Genomic DNA, 18,377 nt, shown 5'->3' on the forward strand with positions numbered 1-18,377 from the left:
ATATTTTTCAAAAAACAATAAAATTTCTCAATTTCAACATTTGATATGTTGTTTTTATACTATTTTCAAATAAATATAGGGTTTAAATTTGCACATCATTGCATTCTGTTTTCATTTACATTTTGCACAGCGTCCCAACTTTTTTGGAAATGGGGTTGTACATTCAAAATAAGATAAATGATGAATCTTTTTATTAAATCAGATATCGATTGCCCTGGCCATGGAAAATCCTCTGTATTGTGGACACAACGGGATGGTAATTCTCATTGTTTTATTTGAGAGTCATGTTACAGTCAAAGGGTCAGAGAGAGAGAGAGATTCTGGTGACTACAATACATCATAATAATCAGCAGTTATCTTAAACTAGGAGCATCGTTACAGATACAGCAGATTTCCCCCATGATTTTCACACTTTTTTTTCTTACTCAGTGAGAAGTTTCCATTTCCTTTCCCCCCAATTTTTCATTTCCACAGACAATGTAAAAGCCATCAAAATGATTGACCTATTACACAAAAAGAAGGAAAAAGGAAGAATGCTCCACAATGGTAAAGTAAGCAAAAGCAAAGTAAAAAGACAGAAGTAAGAACTAAAACCACCCTTACAAACTCATTCCCGGCAAAGCAATAAGCACACAAAAATTTTAAACACTATGAATATATGCTTTTGCAACATCACTAAAACTCATGACCCAGTCTATTTCCCAAGTATAAGAGCCCCGCCCCTAAATCAATTCATAACTCATTAAATCGATAACTTAGATGAGTATTTATTTATTTTTTCTAATACAGAATATAAGGCCACAAAACTTAACTGACTGGACACATAGGTTGTGAATCACACTGTACAGTATGTGTGGACAGCACGGACACATGATCTAATATAGTTAGACTTAGTAGATGCTTTGTGTAAATGGTACCGTAAATCAGAGAAACTACTGTTTTTGTCGATGAACTGCTGTGCTTTGGGTGTACCGATGTCTGTACGTATTAAAACAAAAGAACTAACCTGGGATACGTTCAGCTCAAACATGGACGTTAAGGTTGTAGAGCAGCTTAATACATTAAGTAGGTAGTGTGTGTTGACAGTAATATAGTAACAAAGTAGTACAGTGCACCAGTAGTGAAATGCACCAGCGCATGGAACTGCTGTAAATGGAATCGCATTGTTATATGTATGATAGTGTTCATTTTTGAGTTAGTATTTCAATAGAGTGGCAGTATATGTTAGTCCTATAGTGTGAATGATTTGTACTACATTAAATTAGTACTGGATGTGGGTTCACAAGCAATTGTCAGTAAATCCTCATGACTGGATTTCTTTTTGTCTGACATTGACGTTCATTGAGAATTCATGACCTACGTTTTAGTCTAGAGGGTTTGAAAGGTATCGTGCCCTCTCTACACAGCACTAGTAGTCTAGTCGTATCTGCTAATGAAGTAGCATGCATTACTAATGAATCAGGATTAGAAGATGCCTCAGTAAACGCTTAGTGTTTTAAAAGAAATTCTTTAATCTACACAGTGTGGAATGTATTTAATATTTAAATGAATTTACTGTGTGAAATGGATAAGCACTGTGTGAAAATGGATTACCTAACATTTAAAAACAGCAAAACTGGCCTGATTTGCATAAATATTCATCATTCTCTAATCACTTGAACACAACATTCAAATAAATAAATAAAATAAATAGATAAAGACAATATGATACAATATGAGCAAATAAATAATGAAACAAAATTCACATTCATTGGGGTGATATGTCACTCCAAGCCCTCGCATTGCGTACTGGAACAGAATACTGACAGGCAACACAGGGAAACACAAGGTAATGCAGTTTGTCTCAAAGCAGTTTTGTTGGTGTATGTATGCGTCATTTACTTACATTATACAACTCCTCACAGCACTAAAGCAAAAGCTTGATGCGTTTTCTTAGTTTGTCTGTAACTAGAAACATGTAACACATGTTAAAGAGTCTAGAATAATACACCATACAGTAACCGTACCAATTACAGATTAATAAAGAAATTAACAACAGCAGGGACCACAAATGGCATTCCGCATCTATCTAGGTATTTGTCTATCTGTCTACCTGTCTAACTACCTATCTATATAGCTATCTACCTACATACCTACCTACCTATCGATCTATCTATCTATCTATCTATCTATCTATCGATCTATCTATCTAACTACCTATCTATCTATCTATCTTACGGGCCAAGAGCACAGCATGCAAGCCATGCACACAAAAGCGTGATGTCAACAAATAACAATGCAATTTTAAATATCTTTCCACTTTTATTCTGTTATTTTTTCCATCTACCAACACCACAGAGAACCATACAGAACTATAATATGCCTGACTGAATTGTACAACTTTATGACAGTTTTACCGACGTGCTGCAGATAGACCAGCCCACAACTGCGTTAATACTGCATGATGTGTAAGGGTTGTATGTTGACATGCACTTATACCACTTTCTATGACTTTCCTTTGTTTTTCTATACAATCTATACATTCACCTCACTTATATCTAACTTTACATCTAACTGATCCAGCCAGCCATTCATGACGCCATCTTTCTAACACAACATTGCCACAAAGCGGCATGCAACACCGACCAGCTCTATACTTCTAGATCACATGCATGCAGTCTACTGTCTACTGAGCCACAACACCAGAACCGCAACAGTCAAGGAGCAAAGCCATGCAGAAGAGCACAGCAGGGCACAATTCAGCTCTAACTAACACAGTTACTGACTGACAGGAAAAAGGAGAGAGTTGCTTAATGTTAGTAGGTATATGTGTCTGTGTGCAATGAGACAAACAGCAAAATTTATATTCTTAACAAAAATACTTCCTATAAACCCTAAACTGAAAATACAAGACTGACATGGAGTCAATCAGATGATACTGCATCACCTCATAACGCACTAGCAAAAAATGTTTTTCCACAGGTGTGTAGAAACACGTTGAGTCATCATAAACAACGAAAGACAGAGTGACGAAGGAGGGGAAAACTAGCACATGAATAAAAACACTGAGGGGGATGCTCTATTGATGCTTCACTGATACTGTGTTAAAAGTGGCCTGTTGTTTACACTGAAAATGGAGAAGTGCACCAAGGAGAAGAGACACCAATGCTTGTCTGTTGTATCGGTATGTGTGTGAACGTGCACATATGCATGTGTGCATGTGTCCATATGATATATCTAGATGTGTGAACATGTGTGATAAGTCCATTTACACAGACCATCTGAAGGGTCTAGTAACCACACATTTGCAAAACAGAAAGAAACAAACAAAACCAAACCAAATAATACAGTATCCCCAACTGACCCCACCCCTTTCCCTAAATAAGCCCTCACACCCAACTGAGACTCCTCACTTCTTGTTCTTCAGCTGATTGGCCAACCAATCAAGGCCCTCGTACAGGCCGTCGCCACTGGTCGCGCAGGTGGCCTGAATATACCAGTTGCGGTGACGGAGCGAGTGGAGGCCCAGCTTGTCTGTGATCTCAGCTGCATTCATTGCGTTAGGCAGGTCCTGAGGTCACATGACCGGGAGAGAAAGATGTTACATAGGTTGCGAAAATCAGTATCAGAAAGCACAATAGTGGAATATATATTAGGGAAGGCCAAATCGATATTGGAGCCAAAGGGTGTATATGCAGGTGTTAAACTAGTTAAAGGCACCTTTGGTTCATGTGAACACCCCTAATAATAGGCTATTAATTCTAATCAAATGTTCATAACATCAGTGCTAAAAATAACACATAAATTGAACAGTATTGCTCCCACACTGTTGACACCAATGAAAAAAATAAGGTTCCTCACTTCTGAAATCCCAAGTTAATCCCTGTGTACACCGCCATGCACAAACAAAAAACTGAAGTTAATTTACTTTAGCATTTCAGTTTGGCCGTCATTGATCAGTTTAACTGCATTATATTAAAGACAAGATTAAATGACCATTTTAAAAAAGCAGCCAAAAAATCAGTTTAGCATGTCAGCTCACGAACTTCCTAAAAATAATGATTTTACTGTAGCAATTTAGCATATAGTATATAGGTATATGGGAGCTTAGGATATCTGAAAGTAGAATGATATTAATTTGAATAAACTAGAACTGTGCAATCTGTGGCTGATGCACAAATTTGGCCCAGCCATGTCTTTGTGAGGCTTGCTTATGTGTAAGTCGAAAAAATTAGTAATAAGCTCAAAATTTTCTTTGTGTGATGAAACTCATTTTGATTTACTACAGTGTAATGCTTAAGTTAAAAAAACATTCAAATTTGGCTGCAGTTTTACTCATTCTTCAGCTGACTGGCCAACCTGTCAAGCTCCTTAAACATGATCCAAGAGCTGATGCAACCATATTACTGGCACATTATCTGTTATTAATGTTACTAACCCCTTACATGGCCAGGTTTTATTACACACTTCTATAACCAAAGAATAGCTCAACCAGTTTGCACTGAAATCCCTGTAGCTCCTGAATAATAAGACTTAGTATGTATTAAGCCTGGGGTTTTAAGGGATTATTCTTATTCTGTTACTAATTTTAATCCTCAGAATTCACTAACAACTATGAAATATTGAGTAAGTGCTATAAGTGCAAGTTATGTTATTATGAGAGTGAGAAACTGAAATATGGAACAACCCATGGTTGAATGAGGTTTGACAAGTTTAACAACACTGTCTACAGCTTTATTGACGTTCATTGTAGATTGTGGAATATTATAAGATTTGATATATTTGCCCTAGAAAATAAAAACGCTAACAGATGGCACGTAGGATGGATGGATAGAAAGAAGGAGTAAAAGATGTGGCACACCTGTTTGTTGGCGAACACAAGGAGAACAGCGTCACGCAGCTCATCCTCCGCGAGCATCCTCATCAGCTCCTCCCTGGCTTCATTCACACGCTCTCTATCATTACTGTCCACCACGAAGATCAAACCTGCAGCAATGCACAAAACAGCATGAGACACCACAGAAAACCAAACAAAAAGAGTGTGTGCATGTGTGTGTGTGTTTGGGGGTTGCGTCAGGGGGCTTACCCTGTGTGTTTTGAAAGTAGTGTCTCCAGAGGGGTCGGATCTTGTCTTGGCCACCCACGTCCCACACAGTAAAACTGATGTTCTTATACTCCACTGTCTCCACGTTAAAGCCTGGAGGAAAATGCTTACATTAAGAAAACTACATTTTGTGTTCTAGAAACACATACTTTACATAGTTTGCCAAAATAACTCATTAAAAGACTGATTATAGTATTCACACTCTAGAGTATTAGAGTATTATGATACCTGTTTTGCTATTTTACTGAGATGGTTTTGGAAAATTTCCCAAGATATTTCATAAACTTGCTGAACAGCAGTAATTATCTAATGGTGCGTCACTGAATTTGGAAAACCATCCTGTACTGCTGAAGGCTTTAGTGTGTAGTGTCATATTAGCTTTCTGACAGAGAAGCTGGCAGGTGGCCATCTTTCAGGTAATGCGTGCTAATATTCTTACACTTAATGTGAGCTTTCAGAGACTGGATGTTCGACTGAGATGCATACACTTTTAGGATGATGCCAGTACTGACATAGTTTCCCAGCAATAAACTGCAATATGCAGTAAAGTAACCCGGCTGCTTTTGAGTCAACCTGAATTGAAAATAACATATATTCCTCTTGCATGATCATCTTTTTGACTCAGTGAAGGTGGGGGTGGTGGGAGAGAGAGACAAAACCTGATATTATTAATTAATTGAACATAAACAAAAAACAAAAGATATTTTACAAGTAGACAAAAGTCATTACGTTTTAATGGAAGATTTTGGGAAAACATGAATTTTGTTTTAAATGATATGATAAATCATGCATAATATGGCCACAGACATAAAAATAATGCCAATTTTGATTTCAGGTTGACTTTAAGGCTGCCTTTGAGTCCACTGAACCTCTGATAGTAAGTTAAAAGAGCAATGATCTGTGTCTTACTTTCTGTTTATTTATTATTTGAGGTCCCGTACTACAATCAACATCTTAAGGCAGCCAGGTTACACATTTAGTGCAAATAAATATTATTTTTGACAATGAAGGTATGTGAAATACGGCTGTGCTCTTACCAATTGTTGGGATGGTGGTAACAATCTCACCCAGTTTGAGTTTGTACAGGATAGTTGTTTTACCAGCTGCATCCAATCCAACCATCAGAATCCTCATCTCCTTCTTTCCTATCAGACTCTTCAGCAGATTACCAAAAATATTCCCCATGATTCAGCACCGAGCTTCTTCAGACCAGCAATCTGAAATGTACGTGTGGGTGTGCTGTGAAGCTCTGTGTTGGCCAATCCAAACAGGTAAAATGATGATGGACTGAAGGGTTGGTCCAATTAGATTTAATGGATGAAAGAAGAAACAAAAATGGCTGTAGAGAGAAAAGCAACAAATAACTTAACCCGCATATTTATACAAATGCAATGCACACAAACATGTATATGTACACCCACATTTGGACTTGGGCACACAAATATTTAATGAGCACCCCCACTACACACACACACACGCTGAGCTGTGATTCTGCCATTTCTTCAGGCTGTACTCCAATCTGTTCATCGTTCTCTTTCTCTCTTCTGTTCACACAAATGTCCTCAAAGAAGTGAACCCCCCACTAACCCTCCCATACAGTTCTTCAAGATCTCACGCAAATCACTATTTTATCAGCAGACCCAGTTTAAGAACAATGTAGTATAAAACATTGTAAACTGATATGATATTGAAATAATTTCAGGCTTGTCTCCCATCAATTCTGAAATCATGGTAAGACTGCAGCGCTATTATTCACAATTACTATGTTTTTGAGAGCTTATTACTGGAAGTCTACTATAAAAACAAATGGTCACTGTCTTGCAACGCTTTGTGTTATGTTACAATTTCATGATGATCAGACCAACAGAGATTGTCCAAAATTACTTGGAAAAAAAATCTTGTTAGATTAATTTCCATTACGGGTTAAGAATGTTTTTTCCATCTGGAAATTTACCATTTTGGAAAGTAAAGAAGTTTTGTTCTGATGGTGACAACATGTCAGCCAGATACTGGAACATGTATCTAAATACTTGTTATAAAAAAACTTGTTTGCATTAAAATGTGAGTTGATTTGAATCTACTGAGTTAAATTTAATCGATTTCTGTATATTTCAATCGTTGAGATGTAAACAAAGTCATTGAGCGTGATGAGACGTGAAACTGTGTCATCCACATAGAGAAACTTACTGGCTTGTATTTCTTTACAATGGTGGTGAAAGGAACCAGGGTTTGCAATGTCTACACAAATATGACAGTGTGTTCTGAGTTTTATGTAAAATGTTGACAATGGTAAAACAGTGGTAAATTTGGAAAAAAAAACATCTCTGAATATTTAATTTTTTGCCTTATAACAGCCTTCAAGTACCTTTCCGCCCTGCCTGTATTTGAGGCTATCTTATGTGTAAACTATTGGAAAGGCATCGTGCAATTTATTCATGACCGTTTTTGTAATAATTTTCTGCTTTCAGAGGCGCTGCTGACGTCTGGTTCCTATCACCACCGCTATGAACTATTCTGACTCGATTTATCTAGAACATCAAACCACTCTGAATAGCTTCGTTTACATCTTATTGACTGAGGTACAAGAAATTGGGAATTTCCCTTTAACAGAATTACGTATCGTACGTCCTGATAACTTACTATTTGAAATTTCAATAAAAGTTAATTTTAAGGTGGCCGGATGACCTTTTGTGTATTTTTAATAAGTATCTTTTTACAGTGGATGATTTCCCTCATTTACTCCATGTGACGCTCTGCTGCTGGTGCTGGTTAATATGGCCGAGCTGCTGCTGCTTCTGCTGCCCTGTCCGTGGTGCTGACAGCGCCGCACATGCGCTACACCTTCAGCCTCGTCCGGTTTCACACGGTCTACAGGGGCTAAATACTACAACTTGACACCTAAAAGGCGATATATTTTCTAAAAACTGTGTTTGGCTGTATACTGCCTTTGTAACCGGTCGAGACCGGCCTGAACTGAGTATCACTAGCCTGTACGTGCTTCACGTACGAAGGCCATTTCTCGTCCAGCGTTAGCATGCAGAGACACGACCGAAATAACGATTTTAAATGAACGCCTACGAGCATTATCGTCGCATATGGTCCACATCTGAACAGCCATTACTCCTTTAGCAGGCTAATACGACAGTCACGGTGCTAATAAGTCGATATGTGGGCTTGTGTCATGCGTGCTTACACAGCTCGGTTCTGCTGCTATCTGGAGAAAAGCCTCGGCTGCGCTACGGCGGTGAACGCCGGCTCTTATCCGGAGCCGGAGATGTTTTCATTACTTGCATTTTGTTAACGAAGAATACACACAGATGATCTTAAACCCAGATATAACTCAATTATTTACAAAGGAAAAGGAGGCGCAGAGGCGAAGACATCAGATCAGGTAGGTAACCTAGCTTAGCGCGCAGAGAGGACCGACAATTATCAGCCTCCGTTCATTCATTCGGCGACATTGAGGAGCTAGCAGGCTGGCTAAGTGCTGAAACGCCCCATATACGGCCTGTGCGACTGTACAACCCCAAATACGGTTCGAAAGAACGGTTTTCCCCGAGTATAACTTGTGTTTTCGATATTCAAAACGACCTGACGTGTTTTAATCGCGTGAGAACTGAAATATTCCTACATCTCTCTTACCTCTGAGGATGACACCAGCCGTTTTTCGGGTTCGGTGAGGTAGGAGGAAATCTCGCTATAGGCCTGCTAAGAATGCGGGGTTTCTCGCGAGAATTAAGCCCACTCAGGCAACGCCACCTCACCATTTTCCTTCCAGTCTTTACTATGCTGAACAGGTCTGTGGTGGACTATGGGAAGGACTCCTGTTTGATTCGGCATTTAAGTTTTTTTGTCCTTAATGTATGAGCTTCATCATTTAGTTGAATTTACCAGAGGGTCTGCACACACCTGCACGTTATGGCCTTTCAGCATGAAATGTTGGGTCAAGCTGTTCCACACAACTGTTTTAAGTGCCTTCTTAGACAGAGGAATATGTTAAAATAAAATCACAATAAAGTGGTCTGAGTACATGCTAATGAATGACATTGATCTTTTTATGCATTGTGCACACATCAATTTAACTTATGGCAATGTTTAACTAATGAAGAAGAACAAGGTACAAGAACTTAACTTGCTCTTACAGCCAACAGGGACAAGAGGGATTACCTTCAGAACAGAAGGGAAATAAATACACAAGGTAAGGTAGGCTGGAGGAAAGAAAACAGCACACAAAAGGAAAGTAAAACAATGGGAAAGGCATGTCCAGTATGCAAATATGGCGCCAGGAGATGTGAGTGGTGTAGGTGTGAGTTTTACTCAACAAGGTTGACTTAACCAACCAAACACTTATCAAACAAAGCAGACAAGTTACTGCATTTCACACAGCTCACGCAGCTTCAGCCAAACACATTCGGATGCCTTCGGAATAAAGAAGTTCAATTGTACTGTCACTGTTAACCCTGGTACACATTTACTATAGTATAGTCATCTTGTTCTGCTGCAAAATAATTTGTGTTGACTGAACTCCTCATTGGATCGGAAGGTATTCTATAGGAAACTAGTGGTCTCTATTGAAAACCATTAAGCCAATTCCAACTAGACAGCAAAACCATTGGGTTTTAATCCTAATAGTTTCTAACAGTCCTTTTTCATCAGGGTGAGTAAGGGAATTACCAAACCATCCTGGCCCTCCAGGACGTCTTTAATCGCTATTAAAAAATAAATAAATAATAATTTTTTATATAAAGATTAATGTATCCAGGCAAATCAAGAACAAACAAACAAATTGCAAACAAGTTTTTGTTATTTACAGCAGCAGCCTGGCTGGTACCAAAGGACATTTGAATACCCCTGATTTAAACTATGTAACTAAGTGACAGTATGTTGGTCTACATTGTGAAAACTCTGTTTGCTGATAGGCTACTGTGAGTACAGTTTCAATAAATTCATCTAATTCCAGAGAAATAATTTTCTGCTTATAAACCAGCCATTCTCTAAGACCACATTCTACAGTCGTATGCAAAAGTTTCAGAACCCGTGGTCAAATTACACCTTTTGTTAAATTTCTAAGTGAAAATAAGTTAATACATTCTCTACAGGGAAAATAAACATTTTTTTTTGCAAATTTTAGTGCACAGTTTCTATTTATCTACTGAATTTAACATATTGGAGAAAAATAAAATACAAAATATTGCATAGCTTTTGCACAGGTCACTTTTTTCTTTTAATTTGTTAAATACAGCAAATGAACAGTAATTGTGTATTAAAATGTGCAGAAGTGTGTTCTCTGTAGAGGATGTGGAAAAACATTTTCGCTACATCCTGGCCATTTCCCATGCATCTGCCGTAAACCCCAGCTCCATGAACTAGGCATCATGTGCTTTATTTAACCCTTGTGTGATATTCATGTTTGGACCCGCCACATTATTGTTTTTTTTCTTTTAATCAATACAGCCACAACAATGTATGTAAAAATACCAAATGTTTAAAATATCACAAGTGGCCAGCGTAGGGTTCTCCTTTAGCAGCTGTAGCCAGTCAGCAGCTTGTCCACATTGTCCACCCTCACACATGCGCACACATAGACAAACACATTACACACAGACACACATACACAAACAGCAGGCCATGTAGGAGGAGAACAGAGTGAAGGACACAGCACCTCCACACTTTTATTCCCCATGGGTTCACCCCAACACCACATGTGTAATGTAAATGTGAACAGTGTGAAGTCACTGAAAATGTGTTATTTTATATGTTCTTCACAGAAAATGAGCAAACGTCAAGAAATCTGAGGTTGAAATAATAATAAATCACAACATTTTTTCTTTTGGTAAACATTGAAAATGAGTTGCGCAGACCACAACACCACACAGGGGTTAATGCGATGACATTGCCAAAATCAGGTCCCGCAGAAGGCTTTTAACCAGTGTTTAATGATTCAGATGGCAGTCAGAATCAAGCAAGCTGACATTTAGAGGTAAAGCTGTGTGATGGGAGGGGATTAAAGTGTGTGAGCAAACCTTACAGTACATGACTTCACTAATTAGAAGGGGTGTCTGTATACATTTGGGCATAGAGTTTGTAAGCATGTTGGTGCTAAAGATCAGAGACAAACAAATGCTTGATACTTGATACGCACAAGAAAGAAATTACAAAATGGCTCTGTGACATCCTGAAATAAGTAAAAAACATACGGTGTGTCTGAAGTGGTGTTATTAAATGACTCAGTGGCTTAGAAGGCAGAGTTTTTGTATGAATGTAACACTAAAGGAATCTGGTTTGAGACAGACTGCCAAGGCAAATAAGTCACAATGTTGTCATCATACAGCAGTTGTGAGCATTAATTACTGTCAAATGGTTGTGTAATTCATGCTAATGTTCTTCATGTGACAAGCTGTGCTTGCACAATAAAATGATATTTGGCAATTACCTCACCCTATTGGGTTAAAACTATTAAAATAACACACTCATACACAAAATGGTCTTTATCCACTATGTTGTTGCAGTTGTGTCTCCTTATGAATCACTCCAATAGCACAACTGCCACATGCAGATTGATTGCTACCTGCATAGACATTAGCAAACATATGGCAAACTACCTATCAACCATAAGAAGACTGAGTGCATATTACATATTTCAGCTGTAATAAAGTCAAACAGTGGACACACTAACTACTGAAAAATGTAAAATTATATTTGGCTGTTCAGGTTGTAATTTTCTGTTAAGTACATGCACACACACACATTTATATATATATATATATAAAAGAAAGAAAGAAATTCGAAAGAAATTCTTTGCTCAAAATCTTATGTTGACTTACATTGCAAGTTCCGTTTCAGAGATGCAAGGTTCCTTATCATGATAAATACTATACAATATGCTTTTTGAGCATATCATGGACAAAGCATAATTGCTTCTGTTTAATTCTTTAACAGTTTTTAAATGTTGCACTACTAGTGCATTGTTCCTGCGTGTCAGAATATTGTGATACATGTCATGTATTGTGAAAATATTATTAAGTGCCAAGTTTGAGGGCAGCGAGGGGTAAATAGAAGACACCCAGAACGCCATGCACCGCTCTGCAGCCTTTATTTAGTTTAAATAAAAGGCTTTAATGTTGTTGTTTTAATAGCTGAACTGCATGTATGTTGTGATTGGGTTTAATCATGTTCTATCTTGTAGTTCACTTGTGTGATGAAGTGTTCACTGTCTTTATGTTGTGTTTTGTTATTAGTGACCTTCCCTCTTTTCAAGGGTGCACTACACTCCTAGCAAGAAGGGTTCTGTATAGTACCATAAAAGGTTTCTTTAGCTTGAATCAATACTGGAATTCTTTTCTGAAAGGGGTATTAAAAAGAACCTATTATAACACATCATAACACATTCTCAATTAATCTGAAGAACCTTTTTACAATGCAAAGAACTCTATGTTTATGCAAAAGGTTCTCTGAGTGTTCATGGTTCTGTATAGAACCATTCACTTTACTAAAGATCTCTTGAAGAACCATCTTTTTAAGAGTGTAGTTTCCATATTTGTCTGCTATTTTATTAAAGAGTCTTTTCCTAAAAAGAAAATACCAGAGTTTGGGTCTTTTTCGGCGCAGATGCCACAGTACCGTGCCACAGTATCTTTGCCGTATTGCGAACCCCTAACGACAAAATGTATCAGTCTTAAAGGCACAGTAAACAAAACAGCCTGTTTAGGAGAAAATGACACTTTAAAATGACCTGTTTGAGAAACATAAACCAACACAAACGTCGTAATCGGACCTCATGAGGTAAAAAACGAGAAGACGAGAAGAAAAGGAATGCTGAGGTGAAATAATGAGACGCTGCTTTGCCACCGCCATCTAGTGTCAGAAGTCGGTAGTGCACTGGTCTGTCACACGGCGGCCTGCGGAGACTTGTGGGATGCTGGCGGAATGTCTGAGGCGGAGACTCCGAGGATCCAGGTGTCGGGACAGAAATCTCAGCTCGACCGGCCCGTTATCACCCTGCTAGAGTAACACATCAGCCTTAACTGGCGTCGAGCCGTTTAGTATTTAAGCTGAGAGGGTGACCTGTGCACTCTCTGCAGTCTAGCTGTCGCCTTTCATTCACTCTTCGTCCTCTTTACGGAAGTTAACCAGCCTCAGTAGTTTGCTTTTGTGGGTTTTCTTATTTTTTTATTAATAGATACAAAAATGAAGTTTCGGAGTTGGATTCTTATAGTCTTACTCGCTGCCTTGACATTCGCTGCAGCTGAGGACAGCGAGACGGAGAAAGATGTGGAGGAGTTGGTGGTGGAAACCCTGGTGAGTTCTGAAGTTTTTTTCCTTCTCTGACTTCTGCTCTGCACAGTCTCTCCGAGAGGACACGTAGCTCCAGCTCCAAGTGCCACTCTTTCTCATTGTTTCACTTCTGTAGCCTCCTGCACCTACATACATGCCCTCACAGTCACAGAGTCCAGTGTTCACAAATCTGCACGTTTAACCACTAAATTAATTTGACAGTGATTTGCAATGAAACACGTTCATGTATTCAAATAAGTTACACCATTTGTGTTCACCCTTCTTTAGGCAAAGCCAGAAACGTGTACAGTAACGTCAGTGATGGGAGACACGCTTCGGATCCATTACACGGTAAGGATAGCATGTTCTCACTTTCTTTTTATAGAAAACATTTCTGTTGTAAAACCAGGCACCGCCCTGGCAAAGCTGAAGTTGGCGTCTTATTCGAAATTTCCGTTCCACCTTAAATGGTGCAGCAGTTACATTCATGCGCCTGAACCATTTAAGGTGGAACGGAAAATTCGGGTAAGAAGCTGGCGAAAAAGCAGCCTCCTTCGGTTTCGTTCAGTCGTGTGTGTTAGCGACCACATTAGCGTGTTCAAACGGACGTGTAGCGCTAATCTTGTGAAATCCAGATGTTGACGATGTCCCTTCCAGCCAAACCCCATCGTGTCCACTGATTATGCAGCGTTAGCAGCGACGGTTGTGCGCCGTATGTTATGAATGAGAGAGAGAGTAGGAGGGCTAGCCTTAGCCACACTTAGGACTGAAGGGTGACGTGTGATTTTGGAGTTTAGAGACAGATCCAGTGAACAGCAGACAAATGGTGATGTGTCAGCAGTATGACAACGTGACCTGGCCAAAAAAGCTACGTGTTTTTAAAGAAAGAAAAAAAAAACGGTGACGAATTGACAGGCTTTCTACTTGACTGCACTAGAAGAGGAGGAGCAACACGTCAGCATTCTGCTCTAGGCGGGCCGGAGTCCAGGCTCCACCAGATACTCAGAGAGGAAGCCAAACATGACTTAAAACCAGTGCTATTGATTATTTGGCTTGATTTTTCCCTCAAGAAACGGATCTAAAGGGACACTGTAAGAAATTGTAACATTTCTATAGTGCTGTGATTTCTGTAATAGTCAGTCACTGTGATAATCTAGACTATTTGCGCCTCCCGTAATAGGGTTCTTTAGTGAAAGGCAGTGATTCTGTTTAGAACCATTAGTTCTATAGACTCTTAAGATGATTCTTCAAAGGTTCTTTAGTAAAGAAAATGTTTCTACAAAAAAATGGTTCTACTTTGCATGATGAAAGGGTTCTTAAGAATGTGCTGGAGATGGTTCTACATATAACCTTTTTGAAAAGGGTTCTGTATAGCACCCAAAAGGGTACATTATATCATACAACTATATAATATATGAAGTAGATCTATAATATATCTACTTATGTAGTAATAGTACACTCTTTAAAAAGGTGGTTCTTCAAGGGTTCTTTAGTCTATATAGAATCTTCAAAAAGGTTCTATATCGAACCTAACATTATATTATAACATCTGCAGCACATTCTCCATCAATTTGAAGAACACTTTCTTGATGTAAAGCACCCTTTAATCATGCAAAGGGGTCTTTGAGTGTTCATGGTTCTTTGTAGAACCATTTTCTTTACTAAAGATCCCATGAACAACCATCTTTTTTAAGAGTGTACAGAATCATTTAATGCTTAAATGGTTCTTTGCATGGTGAAATAGATTGATGGAGAATCTGTTGTATATGGTTTTGTGTAGAACCTTTTTCTGGTTCTATATAGAACCTGAGAAGAGTTTTTCTACTGCTATGATGTCAAGCTTGTAACAATAGAAAAATCGTTTTTGGTGCTATTTAGAACTATATAGAACATTTACAGTATATTCTCCATTAATCAAAAAAAAACATTTCACCATTCAAAGATCCATTTAAGCATGAAAGAGGACTATATAGAACCCATGCTTTGAAACAGAACCATTCTTTTTACTAAAAAACCCTTTGAACCCTTTTTAAGAGTGTTCCTTGTAGTAGCTTATAGTAATTGTCTGAGATTACTATGAGATTCTTTTCAATCCTGCAGAATGTAGTATTACTATAGATCTTTATTATAATCTGCGGTGGAAAATACCTTTTACTGTAAATTGAACATTTGCACTGTCACTCTTACTTTCACTCACATATTTTTGGGATCATATGTCCACTCTAAACTGAGTAAGATTTTGACACATGCCCATACATTCACTTAATCACATGTTCACTCATCATATCTTCACTTAATACACTTTCTCTGTATTTTTTACCACCACGATCATAAGAATTATCTTTTGTCTTACGCTGGTCTTGTTTGCAAAGCAAATATCCACCTTAAACCTTAACTTTGAAACTGTAAAATGGTTACTGTGGTGTGTAGGGGCGTCTGCTGGATGGGAAGGTGATAGACTCCTCTCTGTCCCGTGAGCCTCTAGTTGTAGAGCTGGGGAAGAGGACAGTCATCTCAGGTATGTCCAGTTCCATTGGGTAGGCAAGGAAAGATGTGTAATACTTCCTTTCTTTTCACCATACTTCTAGCTTGTAGGCATAGCTCTACTATGTTACTACTAACTAAGACTTAACTTTAGCAGCATTAACTTTTAAATTAATTAATTAAATTACCTTTTGTATCTGACAGGCCTTGAGCAAGCCCTGCTTGGTGTCTGTGAAGGGTAAGTGTCAAACTGTCTGATTTTAATACTCTCAGTTTTTCGAATAAATCAGTGATTTAATACAGATTCCCCAAAGCATTTGACAGAGAGGTCATGCAGTTGCTTTAAAGGATTCTGACGTATTTAAGCTTCTGGTAGAAGAACATTGTTTTTGAAGCAAGTGATTTTTATCTTTAGGCTGAAGAATTTCAAAAACCCAGAGCAGCTTTTGTAAGAAAAGTTGCTTTTGGTAACTTTACTTGGTAAAGAAAAAAAACATTAACGTGTTATTATAACTTTGAAAAAACTGAAAGGTTTGTTTCCTAAAATTTCACTTCAAATTTGTCGTTAAATGTTCAAACACTGATGATGAGAGCTGGCAAAAAAGAGAGAAACTGAGTGACAGTGTTCTTATGACTGTGACTATATGCAAACATTGTGCTAAAGCTTTGGCAAATTGGGCCCATTGTGATCTAATGATGTAATGTTTAATTCACCCCTTGTATTATATTTAAGTCTGTCCTTTCTTTCTCCTCAGACAAAAAATCAAGGCCACCATTCCAGCACATCTAGCATATGGAAAGAGAGGATACCCTCCAACTATTCCAGGTACCATAGCAATGTTCTTACCCTATGACTCAAGCACAATAGAAATATGACCACCTAAAAAAATGAGTGGCATAAAAGACAAACCTTGGAAATGAAGTTGTTGGCTTTATTACAACATGCAACAAACTTGTAAACAGGACAGTTTTTTACCTTTGTAGTTGGAAGTACCACAGATTTAGATTTTGCAGCAAAGCACCTGCACAGTTGCCCAAAGTGTCACATTTGTGTCCAATTAAAGTCATTATTATCTACAAAACAGATAGTAGCTATAGATTTCTGGCAGCAGGGATTGGCACACCTGCTTGACAGTCCATCAGTGGCTGATATGTTTACTGACTTTAGACGTGTCTCAAAGTAAAGACTGCAGCTCCGGTAGAAAAGACCATTCTAGCGCTGGCATACAAAGCCTTCTCTTCAGTGCTCAGTAATATACATTCAAGAAGGACTTTGTAAGCAATGCAACATGTTTAATTCTTACATATAAATTTAAAATTAAAATGCTACAACTCTGGTTTTCGGCTCGCAGCTGTTTCTGTCAATTTTGAAATGGTTTTGAGCAGCTCATGAAGGTTTGAGTGACTGAAGACTTAAAGGATATACCAGTTTAGTCCTCCAAATTTTTAGAAACAATGGGTGCATTTCTCTGCTGCATTCGAAGGATCCTACAAAACAGGACAGCTTTCAGTGGCGCAAAGTCTACCTCATCTGGATTCTTGACTTTGAGACACAGCTACGGTTCCAACATACGGATACATCCTTGTTTATTCAGTAATCCTTTGTTAAGGGCCACTCATAGGGAGTGATGTGCAGAGCTGAAACAATAGCCGTAGTGACTGTGGTTGTTTTCATTTTTCTACAAATTTCTAAAAGTAAGCAAAGTGTTTAATTTGTTTAGGCACAGTTGAGTTTTTCCCCATCAAACCAATGAGTTGTATCAAGTGACTTAAAGATGGAAAATGATAAAACTGCAGTATTGTAACTCACAGTGTATTTGCGTAGAAAAATTCAGGAATTGATCCCTGTATGATTTCACAAGTGAAAAAACTTCTATTATGGGCTACATTTTGTAAGCTAATGTGTAACCGAAGACAGATTTCTTCTATCTATGACATACTTAGCCAAAAAAACTTCTGATTGCAAATAAAACTTGACAGTTACCAGCATTAGTGTGATAAATTCTACATCTTTCTTTCTGTAGGGGATGCTGCTCTGGAGTTTGAGGTGGAGGTGGTCTCCCTTGTGCAGCAGACTCCCTGGCAGAAGTTGGTCAATGACGTATTTCCTCTTGTATGCCTAGCACTGGTGCCCACTTTACTGGGACTGGTGGGTCTCTACCTCTACAAGAAGTCCACTGCACAGCCCCAAGGCAAGAAGAAGAACAAGGACAAGAAGAGCAAAAAGAAATGAGAAGGACGTGAAAGGAAAAATAAACTATTTAAATAAAAAAATGAGAAAAATGTGATAAAAAGGTGTCTGGAGGTCTTTGTGGAAGAATTGCCTTTGTGTTTATTTGTTATTTACCTTGTTTACTTGATATCACAGAGTGAGATTACAGTAAAATAAGGGCATATGTTTACATCTTATAGCTGGACAAGTGTTTTGAGCAAGGAGAATAATGCTGATTAAGTATTTAGGGAATGTAATAAGAGTATAGTGAGTGTATAATGTCAGAAGTGTGCAGTATAATATCTAAACGTTTTTAACTGTGTG

The 18,377-nt window shown here is 38.2% G+C and overlaps 2 protein-coding genes across 2 annotated transcripts; one reads left to right on the forward strand and one right to left on the reverse strand.

The window, feature by feature from the left end:
- Nucleotides 1-251: 251 nt before the first annotated feature.
- On the reverse strand, nt 252-8,787 carry arf3b (ADP-ribosylation factor 3b). Its single transcript, XM_036571068.1, has 5 exons — nt 8,726-8,787; nt 6,121-6,422; nt 5,066-5,176; nt 4,841-4,965; nt 252-3,550 (listed from the first exon to the last, which is right to left on the reverse strand). The coding sequence occupies exons 2-5, from the start codon at nt 6,266-6,268 to the stop codon at nt 3,389-3,391; spliced, it is 546 nt and encodes a 181-aa protein (XP_036426961.1). The 5' UTR covers nt 6,269-6,422; nt 8,726-8,787; the 3' UTR covers nt 252-3,388.
- Nucleotides 8,788-12,971: 4,184 nt separating this feature from the next.
- On the forward strand, nt 12,972-18,281 carry fkbp11 (FKBP prolyl isomerase 11). Its single transcript, XM_036571071.1, has 6 exons — nt 12,972-13,381; nt 13,646-13,708; nt 15,788-15,875; nt 16,046-16,079; nt 16,597-16,667; nt 17,866-18,281. The coding sequence occupies exons 1-6, from the start codon at nt 13,271-13,273 to the stop codon at nt 18,072-18,074; spliced, it is 576 nt and encodes a 191-aa protein (XP_036426964.1). The 5' UTR covers nt 12,972-13,270; the 3' UTR covers nt 18,075-18,281.
- Nucleotides 18,282-18,377: the final 96 nt, after the last annotated feature.

The sequence above is a fragment of the Colossoma macropomum genome, unplaced genomic scaffold (genome assembly GCF_904425465.1).
Source record: "Colossoma macropomum unplaced genomic scaffold, Colossoma_macropomum, whole genome shotgun sequence".
NCBI classification, from domain to species: domain Eukaryota; kingdom Metazoa; phylum Chordata; class Actinopteri; order Characiformes; family Serrasalmidae; genus Colossoma; species Colossoma macropomum.